The 22,045-nt window shown below is 55.6% G+C and overlaps 1 protein-coding gene across 4 annotated transcripts; it reads right to left on the bottom strand.

The window, feature by feature from the left end:
- Positions 1 to 408: 408 nt before the first annotated feature.
- TRPM2 (transient receptor potential cation channel subfamily M member 2) lies at positions 409 to 19,291 on the bottom strand. 4 transcript variants are annotated; one of them, XM_061345264.1, is made up of 33 exons: positions 19,107 to 19,264; positions 17,383 to 17,649; positions 16,958 to 17,043; positions 16,342 to 16,510; positions 15,709 to 15,889; positions 15,153 to 15,319; positions 14,560 to 14,740; positions 13,660 to 13,721; positions 13,287 to 13,487; positions 12,811 to 12,913; positions 12,450 to 12,571; positions 11,004 to 11,354; positions 10,398 to 10,535; positions 9,634 to 9,763; positions 9,201 to 9,346; positions 8,939 to 9,051; positions 8,616 to 8,829; positions 7,972 to 8,090; positions 7,464 to 7,596; positions 7,157 to 7,328; positions 6,491 to 6,674; positions 6,044 to 6,225; positions 5,770 to 5,902; positions 5,564 to 5,651; positions 4,922 to 5,009; positions 4,609 to 4,760; positions 4,066 to 4,142; positions 3,873 to 3,974; positions 3,459 to 3,545; positions 3,168 to 3,273; positions 2,526 to 2,627; positions 2,003 to 2,119; positions 409 to 1,753 (listed from the first exon to the last, which is right to left on the bottom strand). In XM_061345264.1, exons 2-33 carry the CDS (start codon positions 17,575 to 17,577, stop codon positions 1,628 to 1,630), a joined length of 4,527 nt encoding a protein of 1,508 aa, XP_061201248.1. In that variant the 5' UTR covers positions 17,578 to 17,649; positions 19,107 to 19,264; the 3' UTR covers positions 409 to 1,627. The 4 variants fall into 4 exon arrangements, 3 of the variants coding, with proteins under 3 accessions (XP_061201248.1, XP_061201246.1, XP_061201245.1); XM_061345262.1 differs by lacking the exon at positions 17,383 to 17,649 and having other exon boundaries at positions 19,107 to 19,279; XM_061345261.1 differs by lacking the exon at positions 17,383 to 17,649 and having other exon boundaries at positions 16,342 to 16,534; positions 16,970 to 17,043; positions 19,107 to 19,279.
- Positions 19,292 to 22,045: the final 2,754 nt, after the last annotated feature.

The raw sequence follows: 22,045 nt of genomic DNA, 5'->3' as shown, positions 1-22,045 counted from the left end.
TGAGGTTTCAGCGGTGCTCAGGCTGTGGCTGCTGCTCCGGTTCAGGGCTGCAGGGCTGGAAGCGTTATCAGCTGCTGTAAGGCGCGATTGCCTCTTCCCTCCCCAGCCGTTCCCCTGGTCCTCGGCACAGCATGGTGATGGGCCACCATGAGCAGACATTGAGCAGGCCAAGAGCAATGGGAGAAGGTACAGTGCCACTGCTTTGGCACACAGCTTGCTTTCTAGCGGCTCCTCAAGTTGACTCAAAATGTGTCGTGTCATCTCTGCAGCGAGTATTTGGGGTATGATTCTGCAAGCAAAGTGAGTCTGTGCAACAAGAGCACTCAAACTGGGCTCATTTTGGAAGTGTGCTCCAAATGCAGCCTCCAGAAATGCTCCTGGATCAAACACCATAACAGACCACCAGCCTTTAGTTGTTTAATACATGTTTTATTGAGCTGGGCTGAATAAATTGCCAGTCTGACACCCACCCTTCCCTCGCCAAGCCCCAGTGTGTCACTGGTGAAACTGCAGTTGTGCTGTGGTGGTCACCAGTGCAGGAAAAACAGCCCTGGCTGCCCAGTGTCTAATCCACTGGGAGAGGGTAGGGGAGCTGCGATCCCACCCCAACCAGTCCCAGGTATAATATGCCACCATGGGGCTGTTCTGGACTGTCAAGAGATGTCTCCACTGTGCCTTGTTCTCCCATGGCAGGCACAAAATAAGTGAGTGAAGGACCCCTTGAGAGCAGAGATGTCTGGGCTGGACAAAATGATGTCCTCTCTCCTGTTTTTACCTGCCCAAGGGAGCGCAGAGTATGGATCACCTGGGTCCCAGCAAGCTCTCCCTTTCCATCCATCTGCCCAAGGGGCTGGGGCAGGCAGGTGGCATTTAGCTGGTGCCTTGGCTCAGACAGCAGGAAGTTCAGCTACAACATGGTGCTCAGCATACACATGCAGGATCACATAACAGTATGGGACATGGGGACTGGCCCTGTGTGAAGCTATGAAACCATGGGTACATAAGCCAAGAGCAGCTCACACCTTCACAAGTGCTGGATCACAGATCACGACCATGTTGTTATGTCTGAGCAACCAGAGATATGAGGGCAGCTGCCACAGGACTGACTTGCATGACAGTTAGGACCTTTAGGTGTGAAAGATCCCAATCCTTCTCCAGGGCAATCCTTCAGGAGCTGTGGTGATGGGGCTTCCAGGGAGCAGATCAGGAGCAGAGGTGCCCTATGGATGTCCTGTGTAGAGGTGTGGTTGGGATTGACAAGTCTCCAGTGCCCACACTGAAGCAAAGCACATGTGGGAACTGAGAGAAGGAACACCTTGCAGGAGCAGCCCTATGGCTCTGCTTGGCCCAAGCCCTGGGCTAGTGCTGTGGTTGATGTGGAAGCACCAAGACACAGGCTGGGGATGATCCTGGTGGCTCAGGTGACCGGGATGCTGTGTAGGCACTGCCCAGACAGCCTCTGTCCCCAGCTGGTGGGGAGGGGACAGTTTTTGTCCCAGAGACCTGCAATTCATGGAGGCAACCAAAGTATCTGGTCTCCAGTCTCACAGGTGAGCTGTGGTAGAGCTGCAGGTCCCAACCAAAACCTGGTCTGGGGCAGCAGGAGCCCTGGCCTGTATCCAAGAGCTCAGTAGTAGGCATCGAGGAGAGTTGAGACCTTGTGCAGCAGCTTCTTGTGGTTTGCATGCAGGGGGATCCTCTTGTCCAGCACCTGCCAGCGGATGCACAGCTCCGGATCACAGCCCTGAAGGAACTAGAAGGGGACCAGAGGCATCATGTATGTGCTGCCAGTGAGGAGCCATGCCAGACATGCTCAACAGCACCTCCAGCGCCCAGCCCTTTCGTTTTGGGGCCCCTGTTGCAATGTCACCCCATATTCACCCCCATGTGCTTCCTCCACTGCATGCAGCTGGGGAACCCCAGTCCTGTGGAAGGTGAGATGCGGGTCTGGAGATGTGGCTCCCCAGAGAGCTGGGTCAGGGTGTCTCAGAGAGACCCATACCGAGTTCAGCCGCTTCATCTCCACATCATTCTGGCTGCTGAAGTGCACGCTGACAGCGACTGTCTCAACCCAGGCGTTGTCTGTGTTGCGGGGGTCGTCGAGATACCCTTTGTGTACCTGTGCACAGTGAAGGAGTGCAACATGAGCAGAGGCCTAGTACCTATCTAAGTGAACCAACAGGCAGTGATGGTGCATCATGCCGCAGATCGTTTGCTATTCTAGAGATCAGCGCCCTGTTACCACTGCACCTGGAGCTGTGGAGAGCAATCACAGCAGGCACAGACACTGGTGTGTGTGGCCCATCCCTGCACTGCCTCCCTGCATGATACGAGACTATCACAGTGTGTTTCCACCTCCCCAAGCCATCCCTCCCCAGTGGGAGCACTGGCTAAGGGGTGATGCACCCTGCCCCTGTACCCTCGGGACACCCATGTGACCCTATAGTACCATGATGTCCACATGTCCCTTTACTGTTGTGATACCCACATGCCTCTGTACCACTGGGACACACACATGCTCCCACCTCAGTGCCTTGTTTCAGCAAGTTCTGGAACTGGGGCCAGAATTCCCGGCGGAGGATCCACTTCAGCTTTAGTGGCAACGTCTCACCCGGCTCCAGTGATCCCTGTGCCAAAGCAGATGTCAGATGTGGGACCTGCCATTAGCCCAGCCCAACCTCCTCACTGGCACCAGCTTGGCTATCAGGCAGTTGCCACCACTGCAGAAGATGCCACAAGCTCTGGTGAGGGGAGCAAGCAGCAGTGATTCCTCTTTCCTTCCCTCTTCCCCTCCCTCTCCCACCAGAAGTGCTCAGCTGTGCCCAGGCAGATATCTGAGTCTGCCTGATTCAGCCCCTGAACTTTTCTGTTGAAGGACTCTATGCCAATGGCTTCACACGCCCACATGAATGACATGTGAGAACTGAAGCCATGGGGGAGAAGCAGGAGGCAGTGGGTCAGGGTAGGGGTCTGCAACAGGACCACCGGTAGCCCAGCACCACATCACAGCTCCACATGCAGATGCTGTGCAGGAAGGGCAGAGGTACCTCCTCAGACAAGGCTGTGTCTCCTGCCTGTGTTCCTCCCTTTTCTGCAGGACATCCAGCTCTCAGCTGGCCCCATCTCCCCAGACCCTTCCACACCAGCTGGTTTCTACCAGCTCTTACCCCAGGCAGAGCCCAGACATCCGACAGCGGGTACTGTGCTACAAGGACTTCCAGCATCTTCTTCAGGCTCTTCCTTATAATGGACCCATCCAAATTCCTCCTCCACCTGTGAGAGAGGCCCCTGTTATGCTGCAGCTGGACTCGGCTCTCCTCTGCCCAGCAGTGGTTGAATGGGTAGGGGTGGGTTTTGCCAGGTCCTGGTCTCTCTCAGAGGGCTCTGTGCCCCCTTTTCCATGGCACCTCCCCAGCTCTGTCCTGGAGCAGGACACCTCTCTGTCCTCACACACTCACCGGGTCACAACGGGGTGCAGGGCATGGTTGGGACCAAAGCAGTGCAGCCTCCCTCGACCTCGCAGGCCCGTCCTGCCCATGGGGTTCCTGGCAGGAAGAGAGCGAGTATGCTGTGATGGTGCCAGGGACCGCATGTACACCCCATCATGCTGATAAAAGCCCTGTACTGCTCCCCAGATTTCCCACCAGTGCACTGCACCTCTTCTGGACACTGGAGTTTTTTGAGGGGCAAGGGGGAAACAGTCATGAGGATGACGCATGCCATTATCCCTGCACCACCATTAGCTGTAGGGAAGTGGGAAGGGGATGAGTGCATCTAGGCCATACTGAATTCTCTGTCTCCCTGGTGCTTTGCCTACCACTTGGCACCCCATCTCCCACTAAGCCCACCTGCCCCATGGTGGATGCACTCACAAGGGCAGCCCATCCTGCACAGTGTAGAGGCCATGGAAGCTCTGCCGGTCGATCAGCCCATCCATGGTGTTGTAGTTGATCTTCAGGAGAGACTCCAAGGAGCTGGGGGGCAGGAGGCAGCCCGGCAGGGAGGGCTGGCTGTGCCACCCAGGGGAAGGGGCAGAGGAGTAGGGAGCCACAGAGGGACACTCACAGGCTGAACGGGTCCTGCACAGCCATGTCCTTGTGCTCAGCAGAGTAAGTGGGAGGGTCGTATAGTGCAAAGTCCACCTGCAGAGCACATGGCATATCAGGGACCCTGGAGATGCTGTCTGCCCCAGTCCCATCCTCTGCCCAGCTTGTGGCATCACCTCCCGAGGCATGTAGGGCTCCAGGTCCTGCTTGGGGACTGAGCTCAGGGTCTTTGCTAGGGGGTTGGTGCCAGTGCCAGATCCTGTCCCTGACCCTGAGCCAGCCCTGACTCAGGAACTGCAGAGGTAGGTGGCTGTACCCTCTGCTTCCTAACCAAGCATCGCCAGGTATCCCTAGCACTGCAGGTCCCAGAAGGAACGATGCCTGTTCACCTCTCTTTCTCCCTAGTGGAGTCGCAGCAGCTGCTCCAGGAAGCCCCTTGTCCCAGGGCTGGGAACAACAGGAGCTCCCGAGTGTGACACGGGTGTGACACGGGGTCTGTTCTTCCCATCGCCATGGGGATCTGCCCCCTACCAGCCCTGCTGCCCAGGATCACAGCTCCTACCTCCCAGGGCACCTTCTCATCCGGCACAGGGAAGCGGCAGGTGTGGGACCCTGGGTACAGGAGGGTTCGGGCAAGCACATGGCACGGGGACTGGCTCTCCTCGGGTTTCCTCTCCAGGTCAAACTCCTTCGTCTCCAAGGCTTTGCCCGAGCCTGTGAGGCAGACACAGACAGTGAGGGCCTGCAAAGCAGGGTGCTGAGCCTGGTGCTGTGAGCTGGGGCTCTGCTGAGGGGGCCGGCTGGGCTCCCCATGCGGATGCTGCTGATCCCTGGGCTCCCCCGGTGCTGCTGGGATGGAGATGGGCTTCGCTTACCTGCAGATGGCACACCCTCGCCTGCGCTGAATCCATGGTCCTGCAGCGCCTGCATTATCCACCTGAGGGCCTGTGCGCTCTGATGCACCTGTGTGAGAGGGGACGGTCACCCCCCAGAGCCTCACTGCAAACCAGGCTCCCTGCTCCTGTGGAACAGCTCCACGGGGAGGGGACAGAGAGTGCCCCATGTCCAGAGGTCTGGAGGGTCCCTCTGGGAGAAGAGCTGGGTCAGATCTAACTGCTTGGGTGACCATGGGAGCAGAGGCTTATCCAACCACTTTGTACATTCATCCTGTTCATTTTGGAATCAAGCAGAACATTTCCCGTAACCCTTTTTCTCTCAGATGTTATTGTCTTTAGAGAATAACAGAACAGTTTGGGTTGGAAGGGTCCTTAAAGCTCATCCGGTTCCAACCCCCTGACACGGGCAGGCACACCTTCCACTAGACCAGGTTGCTCCGAGCCCCGTCCAACCTGGCCTTGAACACTGCCAGGGATGGGGCAGCCACAGTTCCTGTGGGAAACCTGTTCCTGTCTGAAGGGGCATTGATTCAAAGGAGGTCTCTCTTGTGCTCCAGGTCCATTGACTCAGCCCCTAGAAAGCCTCATTTTCCTCATGTAGTTGCTCAGCTTTTGCCTCACCTGGTCTTCCAGAGAGGTCAGCCTCTGCTCCACCACCCCTGTCCTCTTCACCCGGTCCAAGTCCAACAGCTCTGCCAGTACGTCAACCCTGGAGGGACAGTGCAGAGAGGAACCCCCTCAGCAGCCACCCCTGCTCTGATCCCATCTCCTCCCTGCCTGGGACGCCGGAGGACTGAAATACGTCCCTGTCTCAGGAGTGCTGGTACCTCTGTGCAATGTCTCGAATCTTTTGCTCCGTGTTCTGCTTCTCCTGGCACTGCTGGTTCTGCAGGTAATTCTCCTTCAGGCACATCTCCCAAGAGAGGAGGGCAGCTTCTTCATTCTTCTCCAGCTTCTCTTCTGCCCGGGGAAGGAGTTGTCAGACCCTTGGGCACCCCAAACCCCAGTAACACAGCCCAGACATCAAGCCGCATGCTTTGGTGCACAGTGCCATGCACCAGGGAGGGGGCGAAGGGCAGGAGGGGAGACGCTGGTCCTCACTGAGCTGCCTGTGGCACGTGGCCGGCTGGCGGAGCAAGCCTCGCTGGACGAGGATCTGGAGGTGGTTGAGGAGGATGAAGGGTGGAGGGGCAGGCGGGCGGCCATGGTACTCCTCAATCAGGTCGTGCCGCTGGAACTTCCAGATCTGGTCCGTGTGCTGCTGGACCTGCTGGAAGGTGTAGCTGGGGCAGAGCCCCGGTGTCAGCCATGCCATGGGGATGAGAGGGCACATAGTGTCCGTATAGTGCCCCAGCTCATACCTGATCAGCCCTGGCCTGCACCTGCTTCTTCCACCATATCTACAGCCCCCCTCAAATCACTCCTATGCTCTGGTCAGCAAGTGCCCCAGGACCCTCATTGTGCTTTCTCAGTGTGCAGTGCCCTGGCCATGCCCAAGCCTGCAAACAAGGCTTCACTGTCAGGCCCACGGGGCCAGGTCAGACTCACTTGAACATGGCGATGAGGAGGTTGAGGAGGAGGATGTTGGTGAAGAGCAAGTACAGGCACAATAAGATGACTGTCAGCCAGTCTGGAAAGATGGGTTTCTTATTGTCCTCATTTGTCTCTGGGCACTTGGGCTTGTAGGGGTCAGTCCCATTGGGGCTGCACTGGTCGATGTTGAAGTTGACGCCTGCAAGGGAGCACAGCATGACTCATGGCAGTCAACCCTTGTGGTGTCTCAGGGAGCACACTGTGCTCTCTGAAAGAGGCCAGCATCAAGGGAGCTTAGCACTAGACACAGGTTTGTCCTCAGATCTGCATCATGCCAGGTCCTCCACTCACTGCCACCAGCTTTGCAGCTGTGGCACTGAGCTGTGCAGACCCATGGCCTTGTGCCTTTGCTAGTGTGCTCTCTTGACTGCTTGTGCAGGTGCAGTTCCTGGGTTTGCATTAGTGGCAACAGTCCCAGTGTGGTGGAGCAGGGCTCCATCCCCATGCCCTATCATCATTCCCTCCTGGCCTGATGTTGTTCCTGGAGAGGAGCCCTGTGCATGACTTCCATGGGCCAGCAAAGCAGGAGCTAGACACGCTGTGACATGAGCTTGGCACTCCTCAGCCTTGTCACAGCCACTCTGATTGTGCCACATGCAGCCACAGGCCAGTGTCCCTTACCATCGATGTAGGAGGGAATCTGCCCAAAGATAGTCAGGTAGGAGTGGTAGACCACGCCACGGAAAAGCCACTCCACACGCTCCTCGTTGTGAATCAGGATGGCCTGCTTGGCAACCCCAAAGGACACGACCCACACTGCCAGCAGGAAGAGGAAGAAGAAGACATCCTTCATCTGCAAAAAAACAAAGGGGAAGCAGAACTGTGTCCCGGAGCAAGTCACACTTCAGGGTCGGATTAGGGTGACACTGGTGGCAGGCATCCAGCTGCTTAGCTGATCATCCCTGGCAGGATGGAGGACAGCTCTCACCATGCGCTTCACAATGATGATCTTGGGCCCCAGCGTTTTACTGACGGTGAAAATGTGCATCAGACGCAGGCAGAAAATGGTAAAAGCCAGTGACAGGATGATGCGCCCGGGATATAAAGTTGATGGGATCAGCCTGGGCACAGAAGAGAGGAAAGGGAACATCTCAGTGCCACCAGTGTTGGGCTTTGATCTCACAGCATTACATTTCTGCAGTACCAGTGAGCTTCCCAACCAGGTTGGAAAAGACCTTTAAGATCATCAAGTCCAACCATTACCCCAGCACTGACAAGACCACCACTAAAGCATATCACTGAGGGCCTCATCTACACGTTTTTTGATCACTTCCAGGGATGGTGATGCCACCACTTCCCTGGACAGCCTGTTCACTTCCCCGGGAAGCCATCCTCATTGGCCTTTGAAGATACTGCAATTAAAAATGTGCACAAATCTCACACTGGTTTTGTAGCCTGCAGCTGTGGCTTGAGCCACAAGTGGCTCTGCAACTCACCTGCAAGTCAGCCCTGTGGTAAAGACTAGGATGGCGCAGATATCCAACCTATTCCAGAAGTCCTTGAAGTACAGGGAAGCCATTTTCACAACCCCAAACCCATCTGGATCATACAACAGCTGTTGGGAAGAGAAAAGGAATTGGTATTTCAGTGAAAGCCTTGTTAGATACTCATGTGCCTTGTGGTGGGGAGGTACCACACAGACCTACTGCCATCACCGGACCCTCTTGCTTACCCAAAGTTAACCTTTTCTACAGGGATATAGAAGGAGCATGGGGATAGACATGGGGCATTTTAATCAGGTGAAGAAAGGCACTGAAATATGAAGCAAACTGAATATCAAGCAAAGCCTGGAAATAAATGCCCAAGGAAAGAGGTGGTCCTTCCAGCTCCTAGCGTTTTCAGTTCAAAACATCATGTGTTTCTACAGGTACCCAGCCAGGCCAGACACAGCCAAGAAGGTTCTCTGGCCTCAGAAATGGGGGGATCTGGCAGTCCCTTGTGCTGGGACCTCTGTGAATGGATGGTGACATAAGAAGCAACTTAGGAACATGAGCTACACAGGACCTTCCATAAGCACACAGAGGGTGTCTCTCTTCCTCATCTCACCTCCTCTCAGCCCCTGCTTCTGCCTGCCCCATACCTGCCGGATCTCCTCGCACACCAGGGAGAAGAGCCAGAAGTAGAGGAGGTACTCCCACCAGGATGGCACCGGCTGGAAGTCAACCATCAGGACATAGGCAAAGAGCAGGAGGAAGGTGAAGTAAGAGAGGATGTTCATGTGGAAGATGACGACAGGCGCTGTGAAGAAGGCTCGGAGCCGTGTCAGGCAGCCCATTGGCTGCAGCCTCTTCTCCCTGTGAGGAAGAGAGGCTCAGCTGCCCAGGGAGATGCCCACACCAGCTGCAGGTGAGGCTGGAGGAAACCCATGCCTTGGTGCACACATGCCCCGGCAGCGAGAAGTACCTGAAGGCGATGAGGCCGGTGTAGAGAAGTGGGAAGAACAACATGCATGCAATAACCCGCCAAAGCCCATTGTCCACACACATCTTCCCCCACCAGACTTTGGTTAGAAAGGCCTGTGAGGAGGGAGGAAGGGGAGCACTGGTTACAGGAGCGAGCCTGTTCGCTGAAGGACAGAGCCCCACTGCTGCCAACAAGGAACCCTGGATCAGCGGCAGGGGACACTTAGGCACTTCCCCTCCATGCACCACTGCTGGGAACCCACCTGGACACCCCCATGGGACACAAAGTTCATGTTCTTGGCCTCCAACGCCAGCTGCAGGCAGGTTGTCTTCCCCCAGGCCTCAGAGACACGGGTGAGAAGCTTCTGGGCTCTCTCTTCATCCTTGCGGTAGCAGTCTGTGAACACACCTGGCCAGGCAGGTACCAGGAAGACACGCCTGAGCTGCTGGACCATCTCGGTGCTCAGCAAGGTGCCCACAGAGCCACCCTTTTCAGCAGGATCTGGACATTACACCACAGAGAGGCACCCTCTGTGCTCCCACCACCCAGGCACAGTCCTCGCAGCCCCACCACCCCAACCCTGATGAGGGGATCCCCATTTGGCATCACTGACCGCAGACACTCCTGCACAAAGCCAGCCAGCCCCCCCTGCAGGTGCAAGAGCAGCTCCAGGTTGCTGGTCCCCCCCTGCTCACCAATTGCCTTCCGCTCATACTCCTCAGCCAGAGCCATCATGTCCTCGGTGGTGTCTGTGTCTTCCTCCTCCTTGGCCAGCTCCTTCAGGATTTTGCTGCAGGACAGCGCGGCCACCATGCTGTCCTGGCTCTGGAGCACAAGAGGACAGAGAGAACATGGGGATCTGCGCCCTGTCCTGCGGGTCCCAGTAGTCCTGCCAAGCCCTCCACAGCTCCCACAGGGAAAGAAGGAGGATGTCCCAAGCATGTGAACAGCTTGCTGTGAGCTGTGTTCCTCTCTGAGTGCAGAGGCAGTAGGAAACCCACTACCATGGGGAATCTGGGGTTAACCATGCTCTCCTTGTGGAAAGCCTTGGGTGATGGGATGGTGTGACTGCATGGCATGGTCACTGTGCTGCCAGCCACACTGCTTCTGTGTTTAAACTGGGGTGCTGTTTATGGAGGGAAGCCTTCTCCAGCTACCATGGACACTTTTAACTAGACCAGGTTTATGAAAGCTCTGTCCAACTTCCTGGCCTTGAACACTGCCAGGGATGGGGCATCCTTGGCTGGGAAGGGAGGGATCTTGCCTCATGGTGTGGCTGGGGATGAGCACCAGGCTCAACAGCTGTCTCACATCTGGCTGTGGGTCAGGCTCAGGCTCTGCCATGGGCCAGCTCGCCTGCTGTCACAAATCCCAGCAGATCCAATCTTTCCTTTGGGCCTGGGAGGTTTGGCTCCATCTGAGCCTCTCAGCTCGGATCAACAGCTCTGGGCTGTGATACCTGGGCCCAGATGATTTCTGCCAGCTCCTTGTGGTTCTGGACCACAGCCCAGATAAGCAGGTCACGGACTGGGTCCATGGTGAAGGTGGCTCGGCCAGCAGAGCGCTTGTAGAGGGACCGGAGACTTGAGCCCTGGACCTGCAAGGCATGTGAGGTCAGAGCTGCTCCTTGCCAAGGGGCTGCAGAGAGCAGGCAGCCCCTCAACACAAAGCCACTCCTGACCCCTGAGTGCCTGCTTTCTCCATGCATGGAAGGGCCTTTGCCACCTGCACATCGCAGGGTGGACAAGCGGGGTGGCTGCCTGGAAATGCCACTTTTTCTAGGGCAAGGATCATGTGGGGATGTGCCCAGCCTGTCCAGTGCACCCACCCCACTGGGTCCTGTCCACCAGCATCACAAGGACACATGGTCCTGCCGGTGTAGGAAGGTGGGAGTCACACCTTGAATAGGGGGCAGATGACTTGGATAGGGCTTTAAGGGACTTGGAGTGAGATTTGTGAGCAGGCAAGAAGGCAGACACCCAGCTGCAACCCCCAGGATGGCTTCCTGAGCCCACTTTCCCCTACCAAATGCAACCCCGCCACCACATCACCTGGAGATACGTACATTCAGATTGATGTGTGGGACAGGGATGGAGAGCCGGGGCCGCTCTGTGTGCTTGGGCTTGGGGTAGAGAGGCTGTGTGGAGCAGCCCAGCAGCTCCCGCAGCACCTGGGAGACATGGTGCAGTTGGATTCTTGGCATTCTGGAGCTGGCCGTGTGCTCTCTCTCCTCCAGCAGGACCTTCTGCAGCTTGCTGTGGAACAGGCAGGATGGTGCCATGTTGTCGTAGAGGTAAACCAGGGTGTCCCAGGTGACAAACTCCTTGAGGCGCACTCCCTGCTCCAGGAACAGCTTCACAAACTCTGGCTTGTTGGAGATCAGGGCAGCCGCCATCACGGGGTGGAGATCTGCGGGCTGGCAGGCCAGAGGAGGGGTGAGGGTCTCCATGGCCACAGAGCAGGATTTCACCATGCTCTTCACTCAGGGGGAAGATTTGACCTCTGAGCTCACAAGTTGCTTCTGGGTGTGAGAGCAGATGGGAGGTACTGGGGCTTGTGGGGCATCTAAGAGAGAGGGTTAGTATGCCCTCTCCTCTCAGCTGCCTGCCCCAATGGTCACCCAGTTCAGCCTTTGTGGGGTTTTTCTTTCCAAGGCAACCTTTGTGTGTGCCCAGAAATGAAAGCAGGCCCCACGGGTAAGGGGCTACACGTTTGTCCTGGCAGGAAGGTTCCTGCTGACCTTCTGACACAGCTTGGCTTCAGCTATTCATGCCAGCCACAGTGGTCCAGGGCTGCTGTGTATGTAGCAGCCCTGGCCTGCATCAGCTAATCTGAGAGCCTGCCTTGTCCTCCCTTCCTGACAAAGCTGTGGATCTCTCTTGAGCTGTGTAGCTTTACACAGTTACTAGTTCCCCCCAGCCCTTCCCAGTCCCGCTAAAGGTATGGGGGCTGCCACAACCTCACCTGTTGAATGAAACAGGAAAATCGCTTCCAAGTCCCACAGCCCCATCAGAAAGGACAGACATCCCTTCTTAGCTTTGGCTTCCCAACAGCAGGATCCAGTGTGGGCTGGCAGACTGGCTTGTGCTGCTCACTGCCTCACTCTAGTGAGGTTTAAGCAGCGGATCACCAGGTCGGGTGAGATGAGTTTGACAATGCAGTGTGAGCAGCAAGAGGTATTTTTGGCTCCGAGTTGGTGAATAGTCTTTAAAAAGGCAGTGGTTTTGACTAAAATGCCAGTCATCTTTGTTAACAGCAACAGGCCAAATAGGACCTTTACAAGTAATGATTCGCAGGGTGTGCTCACCTCTATTTTGGATGTTTGAGGGCACTTCTGAAAACAAAACAGATTAAGACCCCCTAGCAATGTAGTGGGAGTTTAGGGTCCAAAAGTAATGCCCTCACAAACTGTCCTTAGGCACAGCTGGGGTACCCTCAGCATCCACAGCCCACAAGTGGGACCTGACAAGCTGTAAGCCTGACCGGAGCAGTAGCACAGGTACTGCCCTACCTTCCACTCGTGGTCATCCGTGAAGATCTCACTGCGAGCAATGTCCACCCTGTTCCAGGCCACAGCTAACCTCAGCTGGTAGTCCCAGTTCTCACGACCGAAATTGTCCTGGTTTCGGGATGCTGCGTGCAGAGAGCATGTGTTAGAACAGAGGATCGTTTACATGGTGAGAAGATACCACCTGGAAGTCCCCTTGGAGGCCTGGCCTTCTGGGATAAGTATCTCTCCCCAATCGGCTCAGCATCACGAGTTTTGGGGACCTCTCTGGTGACCCCATAAGTCAAGCAGCTGTAGGAGGTGACTTGTGACCTCCATCTCATTCATCTCACCCCATCCTCCCAGGCAGTTCCCCACCCCTCACCTTTGAACAGGGCCTGAAGGATGGCCACATCCACGTCCTGCTGGCCATATTTGCCCTCTCTGAAAATGGTCAGGAGCTGCCGGCTCCGCACTATGTCTTGGATCTACAAGGAGAGCCATAGGCAAGCAATCAGCATCTGCATCTCCTCCCTGAAGCTTCCCGCAGCCTCTGTCCTGTGTGGGGCAATTCCTTACTCATCTTGGGCTGTCTGCAGACCCCCTGTATCTCCCAGCCTGGCTGGGGTCGATCCCAATTGGTACCTCTGCCCAAAGGGAGCAGTCGTGGAGGAGCAGAGCTTGAGCCCTTTGGGTGCCCACCAGGGCAATGCTGAGTATGGCTGGGGAAGATGGAGGGTTGGCAGAGATGAGCCTAAACTTCACACTGGGAGCCTTCCTGTCCACAGGCAAGGAGCCCTGGGGTCCCCTTCAATCTCCACAAGCTCAGTGGGAGGAGCTGTCTGCCTGCACGAGGCTCACCTTCTTGGTCCACTCCACCACTCTGCCCTCAGTGAACTGCTCATAGGTGTCCCGGAAGAACACGCTCAGCGTCTTCCGGACCAAGGCAATGGTTATCTTGGGCACAGGCAGGCTGGCCACTTGTGCGATGACATCGGCCACACGCCCAGACCCTTCCACAATCACACAGGGGGTCCCATTGGTGATGGCGTTGTAGATGGTCTGCAACAGAGCGGGGAGGCTGGTCCTTAGTCCTGCCCAGAGACCAGCAGACCCTCTCTGGGAGCCACCCTGCTGCTCTGCAGCACTCCTGCAGCTGGTGTGGCACCATGGTGTGGCACCATGCTTGCACCAACACCTAAAAGCAGCACTCGCGGCAGGAGCAGTTCCTTACATCAAGCGTCCCTGGGCCTCCTTCCAGCACCACGCACACAGTGGGGATCCTGATGGCAACGCCTGCAGGAAAGCAGAGCCCAGGATCACTTCCCTGTGGGGCACACCGCCATGCACCTCAATGTGGTCCCCTCTGAGCAGTGGGATGTGAAAGGCAAGGTGCGGGTGTGAAATGCAAGGTGTGAATGTGAAAGGCACATGCGGGAGCATGCGTGCACATGTGTTAGAACAGAGGATCATTTACGGACAATAAGATACCCCCTGGGAGCCCCCTTTGAAGCCTGGCCCATTGGGATAAACAACTCTGCCTGATCAGCTCAGCGTGACAAGATTTGGGGACCCGTTGGTGACCTGGTAAGGCAATCAGTTGGCTCTTTGGTTTGTATCCCTGAGGAACCAGGTTTCACATTTATCATGACAATCCTCTCAAACTCCTTGCCTGGATCCTTCAGGGAAGCTACAGCCTCCCCTCTCAATAGAGGCCAGGATGGGCGCCCATTACCAGGCTTCCAGTGCCTAAAGGGGCCAACAAGAAATCTGGAGAGGGGCTTTTCACAAGGGCCTGTAGTGACAGCACAAGGGGAAAGGCTTTAGGCTGAAAAATGGTAGATTTAGATTTCACACAAGGGAAAAATTCTTCCCTGTGAGGGTGCTGAGGCCCTGGCACAGGCTGCCCAGAGAAGCTGTGGCTGCCCCATCCCTGGCAGTGTTCAAGGGCAGGGTGGACGGGGCTTGGAGCAACCTGGTCTAGTGGAAGGTGTCCCTGCCCATGGCAGGGAGTTGGAACTGGATGAGCTTTAAGGCCCCTTCCAACACAAACCAGTCTGTGATTTTACCAATGGATGACCCCTCCCACCTTGTGCCCTTCCCTGCCTCAGACCTGGCTGTGTGTCACTGTTACCTCCTTTCACCTTGGTCTGCTCCGAAATGAACTTCTCCAGTCTGGTCCTCAGGGGGATTTCCACCCCATACCTCCCGTGAGTCCCATCATCCACCAGGATGAAGTGGGAGTGGTTGCTGTCCAGGCAGGACAGGCTGCCTTGGTTCTCCTCATCCAGCACATACTCAGCTGGAAAGCCACCCTGTAAGATGTAGAAGGAGAGACTCTGGAAGAAGCCTGCAGAGGAGCACCAGCTGCCCACAGCAACCAGCCTGTGGGACAGGAACAGTCTGGCCAAACAGCCATCCCTGTCCCCCCTGCAGTCCTCATGTCAGCCTTGCCCCATTCTCTGTCTCTGCTCCACCTGCCCTCACACCCACAAGGGTCCTCCCAGGAGAAGGGCAGCACCTATGGAAGACACTGGGTAGGGCAGAGGGGCTTCTCAGCAAATCCAGCCTGGGACCATCACTCCTTCTGAAGCAGCTGGGTTTTACCAGGGCTGCCAGCCACAGGCACATCTCGAAGCACCCATTCCCCCCACAGTCCTTGGCAGGGCTTCCCCAGCAGACCAAGCACAGGCGAAGCAAATGCAGCTCTGGCTCTGCCTGGCTCACCATGGGGCAGATGAGGCTCTCCCGGTTGTACACGGTCCCCCAGGTGGCTATGCCAATGGTGACAATCTCGCTGTCCTTGTGGCCACAGCTCAGGGTGAAGTCTCGCACCGCCTCTCCCACCTGTTTCATCACACCAGCGTGGGACCCCCCTGTGATGATCCAGGCCCCTGGGGGTCAGAGACAGGCTTGGGAAGGGAGAAGCTCTGCTCACAGCAATCTCCTGACATGCCCCTGTATGGCCGCAGGAACACCCCGGAGATGCTCCATCTCCCAGAAGGTGTCTTGCCTGCCCACTACACCAAGCCCAGGCAGCAGAGGAGATGCCTTCTTTAGCACAGTGTTGCATCTGAAGCCCAGCTCCTTGTGAGCTTGTTTGCAGTGATTGAGTAAGAAGAATCCATTTCTGGGGGTGGCAGACCGGATGGGGACCTACAAGTTTCTGGGCCAACTCAGTATCCGCAGCTCAGCCCAACTCACTGAACACAGTGAGTTAGCCATAGCCAGATGATGGGCCCCTCTCCCACTTCAGTCAAAGGCGAGCCTCTGCACCTCTTACCAGTGGTCTGGGCCACTTTGACTAGCCCTTGCCGGAAGATGTTCTTCAGCCTTGGTTTCATAATGAAGTTTTTGGCTCCCCCGGTGACCGAGATGAGCAGGTTGGGTGCATCGAGGCCCCAGTGATGTGTCATGAGGTGGTAGATGACCCATGGAGGGGTATCTGAGGAGACCCGTACATACTGCAAAAAAGGGAGTTTGGGTAAAACCAACAGGGTCAGAGTAACAAGGCACCTCCGTCACAAGTCTCCTGTCCCAGGGAAGAACCAGGGGCTTCCCATGCCATTTCCCAGCAGAGTCCTGTGCTGCTGCCCCAATTCTTTGTGCCTGACCCTGTTCCAAATCACTTCCCTGAGACTGTGCATTCCAAAGACAAACCTAAGGACAAGCAATAGCACTCCTTACAGCATGAAGGTCAGGCTCATGGTTTCAGAAAGGGATTAGGTATAGGGCTGGGAGAGGGGAGGGATCCTCTCCCAACCCCCTTCTTCTGCTTGGGTCAGTGTTGCCCTTGGAGCATTTCCAAAACTGGCTATCCTGCTCCCATCCAGGAGGGGAATACTTGCATCTCATCTGCCATGGCAAGACCTGAACACTGTCTCCCCATGCACCACAGACAGGAAAACCAGATGACCTTTCCCATCTTCTGTCCCAGGCCTCTGAAGTGGATATCACCGAAGGCGTCTGTTGGCATTTCCCGGATATGCGTTCTGGGGTCCCATTCCTTTCCCAGGAAGATGGGAGGTTTGGCAGCATCTTCCAGGTGCTGTTCCCTGAGGTAGCCACACTCACACACGATCCTCCTGGAACACACACCGCCAGTGTCGCTGGAAAACAGCTAAAGCTGGAAGGCAAAGCCCAGCTGGGCCATTCCCTCAGCCTAGGCAAGAGGTGCTGGTGTTCTCCCACCCATCCCATCATCCAGCTCAAAGCTTCTGCAGAAACAAAGCTGTTTTGGGGGAATCTTAGCAAAAAGTTGGTATTTCCCCCTGTAGGGATTTAGGGGAGAAATATTAAGGTTGCTCTGGGTGAAGCTTGAATGGAAATGACTGAGTGTGAAAACATCAGAAAGGCTGCTCATAGGACATGGGATATCAGCCATGTGCTAACATGCAGTAAGGTGAAGAACCAGAGCAAAAGGAATTAGTGACCCCCCTTGGCACCAGCTCCCTTGACAGAAAAGTGTGATTCTCTGGTGCTGTAGCTTTGTCACAAACACCCCTCCTGCTCTCCTGGACTGTCTGACTCACCCAGCATCTGACGTCTGGGAGCTTTCAACAAAGTAGGTGCACTCTTTCTTCCGGATGTTCTCAGGAATCCATGAGATGAGGTTTTCCTGAGGGAGCAGGAAGAGCAGCAAGAGGTCAGGATTTCTGCAAAGGGAGGAGTTACACCAGGGGCTAGAAACCCTGGTGCTTGGAGCAGATCTGGGTGTTTCTTTTGATGTGAAAGAAGAAAGCTCCATCACTATCTGCAAGGACAAAGCCAGGTGTAGCCACAGGACAAGAGATGAGTGCTGGATATTTCACTCAGATGTCTGGGGTTTGTCTGCCTGCCCCTAAAACTAAAGTGATCTGTTATTAATGCTCCCATTGATGAGTCCCTAGATAACTCATTAACATTTTTCCATCGTGTGTGGCCAACCATCCCCCCTTCCAGCACCTCCTGAACTTGCCTTTTCATTGCTGCTGCTGGGGAAATGGGCCTTCCGCCTGCTTTTTGAGACACTGCTACTGCTCTGCTGGAGGTTGGGGACCACCTCGAAGTCACTCATCTTCCTGGGGTGGGTGGCAGGGTCATCTCCTCTCTCAGAGCACACCTTGTTCAGTTCGGAGGGGAGCACCTTGGTGCACCGGCCACGCATGACCATGGCTGCTGTGTCCTGAACCACTCAGTCTCCTCTCTCCTGTTCCTAGGAGGGGAGGTTCTGGACATCTCCATCCTGAGTGCAGCAGGAAAGAAAAAGGTTACCCATGAGCATAAAGCACTGAGGCACCCTGTCCATCATTCCTGGTAGGAGAGGAGTCCCTGGGACACCTGCTGGACCCTTGCCATGGTCCTGACACAGGGGCCACATGGGTGGTGAACCAGGTTCAGTGTGTATCATGCTGCCCCAGGGAAGCCCATCAGCCTCTGCACATTGACCCCATCACACTCTGCCCATCAGCTCCACTGCCTGACCATCGGGCTGCTCCACTGCCTGGCTGTCAATCAGTTCATGGCTCTCCTCACTTCATCCCCACTGCAGGCAGCTGGGACATTTCTGGCAGCAGGGACAGCAGCAACCAGATCCCAGCACAAGTACAGAGCCTCAGTTACCTTAGGAGCCAGATTTTGGCAGACTGGCTTTCTGCATCAGCACAACCCACCACAGATCTGATTGCTGAAGAAAAAGCTGTCAAAACAAGGTCAAACACACCCTTAGTTCTTGCTCCTGGTCCTCCAGGGCAAGGAGGCTGGTGGGGTTTGGGACATGGCCACAGGCAGCTCACAAGCCCATGCAGGAGGGCTCTCACACCAGGTCCTCCATGGGCACCCCCAGGGTGAACAACCGTGCTGACAAAAACACAGAATCACAGAATTCCAGACTGGTTTGGGTTGGAAGGGACCTTAAAGCTCATTCAGTTCATTGCCCGGCAGCAATGAACCCACCCTCATGGGCAACCCCTGCAGCTCCCCTGGACAGAGAGACCTGGCTCCTTTAGAGCTGTGACAGCAGCACAGAGCCTCTTCCCCCACTGCCTGACTCCTGCATCCCTGCATCCCAGAATCCCAGAATGGTTTGGGTTGGAAGGGACCTTGAAGCTCATCCAGTTCCAACCCCCTGCCATGGGCACGGACACCTTCCACCAGACCAGGTTGCTCCAAGCCCCGTCCAACCTGGCCTTGAACACTGCCAGGGATGGGGCAGCCACAGCTTCTCGGGGCACCCTGTGCCAGTGCTTCAGCACCCTCACAGGGGAGAACTTCCTAATGTCAAATCTACCTCTCCCCTCTGTCAGCCCAAAGCCATTCCCCCTTGTCCTGTCACTACAGGCCCTTGTGAAAAGCCCCTCTCCAGAATTCCTGTCAGCCCCTTTAGGCAATGGAGCTGCCCTAAGGTCTCCCAGGAGCCTTCCCTTCTCCAGGCTGAATACCTGCTCTTAAGGCTTGTGGCCAAGGGCAGAGCATCTCCAGAAGCATCCACTGCCTTCCTCCATCTCCCCTCCATGGGAGGGGGCAGCAACCCCGAGGGACCAGGCCTGCCCCACTGCAGGCACCACAGGGGCCCTCATCCCAGGGGTCACCTCTCAGGGGCACAGGGTGGTCACAGAACCGATCAGGACAGCCCTGACCGCAGCACTGAGCACACCAACCATACCCACCCCCCTGCATGACCGTCTGCCAGGCTGCCTGTACCTTGCCCACAGCATCCTCCGGCCGCATCACCAGCTTCTCCGCTCCTGTCCTAGGGATTCAGCCCCGTGTCCCTCTCCTCAGGCGGGTCATTTTGTCACTGGAGGCATAGGCAGGGAGCGGAGAGCGGGGCAGAGCTGCCTGCAGAGAGGAGGAGATGGCAGGAGGCTGGCAGCTTCCCAGCGAATCAGGCTGCAGCAGCGGTCCCTGCTGAGCTGCTGCGGGCCCGAGCGTGCTGGAGCGGCTGAGTCACGCTCCCGCTGCCTGCAGCAGTGATTTCCTCCCGCAGCATCCCACTGCCACCAGCCCCACATGGGGCAGGTGTCTGCAACCGAGCCCCGGGGGCAGATACCACCTTCGGGGGTGCTCCAGGGATGAAGGGGCTCCAGCACTCAGGTGCTGTTGGAAAGGGGCAGCAGCTCTGGTGGAGGTTTGGGGGCGTCACAGGCTTGGCAAGTGCGATGAGAAATCCCTTCCGTAACTGTCAATTCTGGTCAGGCTATAGTAGGAAAGCATCCGTCCTGATACAGTGGAAGGTGTGATTCTGTGAGATATATATATATATATATTAGTTATACACTGGGATGTGATGAGGTAGTGGAATTTTACTGAGGAATTTTGGTATTGCTCATGCTTAAGTAAAAGAAACAAAAGGACACCCTGGCCCTGGAAACAAGAACTTTGCTTCTGGGAAGCTTTGAGCAGTCCATGAAAACCATGGACTGTTTTTCCATAAAGCATAACATAAAGCATAGCATAAAGCATAACAGTTTTATCCCCGGGACAACGATGGTAACACCAGGATTCCAGCTGCTTTGACACGTCCTTGAAACCCCCCTGGCATCATCTAGTGTCACAGATCAGTAACCGAGTAATCATAGAGCCACAGAACAGTTTGTGTTGGAACGGACTCTAAAGGTCAATCAGTTCCAACCCCCTGCCAGGGGCAGGGACACCTTTCCGCTAGAGCAGGTAATCAGAACAAGCCTGACTCCATGGACACCTGATCAAATAGACAAGCACCCAGAATGCTTCCGAAACAGAATGGCTATGCCAGGTTTCATTGTGATTAGTAATTGGTAGTGTGGCTGCTGGGGATTAATTGTGCTGTACTCGAATGCTTGAAGGGTATAAAAACCCTGTTTAAAGCCCCATTTGGGTGCCCCAGTTTGGCTGGGGCAGTTCATACTCATGAATAAATACTTACCCTTGTAATTGTATTCTTTGAATCCAGCCTCTCACCTCAGTCAGCATGGGCCATTCAGCACTTTTTGTAACACGAGCCCTGGGTGAGGATCCCCACTGTCACACACAGGCACCAGGTGACTTTCAGCTGATGCATCCCACCTCCCCATCTCAGGTGCTCTTTCTCAGTTTTGGCAGGGTCAGGTACTGGGGCAATGCATTCAACAAATAAATAGGGTCCAAAGGAAGTCAGTGGTGTGATCATGTCCTTTAGGTTGCTTTCCAGCCCAGGCATGTGAGTTAGCACAGACCACCTGTGCAACGAGTTCTGCAGTCCTGCATCCATCTCCGAGGACCCCAACACAAGAGGGACATGGAGCTGCCCAAGTGAGTCCAGAGAAGGCCGCAAAGATGCTCTGAGGGCTGGAGCACCGCTACTATGGAGACAGGCTGAGAGAGCTGGGCTTGTTCAGCCTGGAGGAGGCTCTGGGGAAACCTTAGAGCAGCTTCCAGTGCCTAAAGGGCTGACAAGAAATATGAAGAGGGACTTTTGACAAGGACCTGTAGTGACAGGACAAGGGGGAATGGCTTTGGGCTGACAGAGGGGAGAGGTAGATTAGACATGAGGAAGAAATTCTTCTGTGTGAGGTTGGTGAGGCCCTGGCATAGGTTGCCCAGAGCAGCTGTGGCTGCCCCATCCCTGGCAGTGTTCAAGGCCAGGTTGGAGGGGGCTCGGAGCAACCTGGTCTAGTGGAAGGTGTCCCTGCCCATGGCGGAGGGCTGGAACTGGATGAGCTTTAAGGTCCCTTCCAACCCAAACCATTCTGGTTTCCTTGAACAAGAGCAAACAGCTGAGACATTTCCCTGGGAGAACAGATGCCACTAATAAGGCAGTAAATAAAATCCATGTGCAGTGCTTTACAGTTCAGTTGTAATTAACTCTGCACTGCCAAAAGAACTGAAGCCGTAACTGCACATTAATTACACATTAATGTGAGCATTCATCCTCTCTCTGCTGGCTAGCTCTCTGGAGACCATGGCTTTTATTTCACTTTTGCATACGCCAAAACCACTGTGGCCCGGTGGGACCTGTGTGGAGCCAGAACACTGGGGCAGTTCCTGCTGCTCCTCCTAAAAGCCCAGCAAGGCTGAAAGTGAATCCTGGCAAGTTAACATCCACTTGCGACAGCAGGAGGAGCAAGGTAAGAGTATGAAGGACTCCACTGCTCTCCAGAGACTGTGCCCAAACACACACAGCCCATAATACAGGTCAAATTCAAGCCAACTGATGTTTGGGAATGCTTTATGCTGCCAAACCTGCCAGCACCGCGGAGGCACGCTGGATCAGGCCCTTGCTCCGGGTCTATCCCAGCAGTGCCCCTGGCTCTGTGGGAGTCCCTGTTCCTGCTGGGGCTCAGCTCCATCCTCCCAGAAGCCACCATGGTGCTGTCCTGGTGTGGCTGCTGCTGCTGTGGGTGATGGATGAGGAACCTTGCTGCAGAGCAAGGGAAGTATCTCCATCCTTAGTAGAGAAGTATTCAAATGACCTGGCAAGGGAGAACACATGCTCTGGTATGCCAGGGTTAGGACCTCCCTCTTGCATCTTACCGCCAGTACCCCAAAGGCACTGTTGGGTCCTGTTTCTCCAACAAATTGCCAAAAAAGATGTCTCCTCCCATTCCAAGGGCTTTTCCTGCAGCAGTGCCTCTTGCCTGATGGGCATCTGTTACCGATATTCAACCATGTTTGTGTTCACT

The sequence above is a fragment of the Neopsephotus bourkii genome, unplaced genomic scaffold (genome assembly GCF_033783945.1).
Source record: "Neopsephotus bourkii isolate Nb327-2 ecotype Australia unplaced genomic scaffold, CSIRO-AGI_Nbou_v1 NB_234, whole genome shotgun sequence".
Taxonomy (NCBI): domain Eukaryota; kingdom Metazoa; phylum Chordata; class Aves; order Psittaciformes; family Psittacidae; genus Neopsephotus; species Neopsephotus bourkii.
This window is presented reverse-complemented; position numbering and strand designations above follow the sequence as displayed.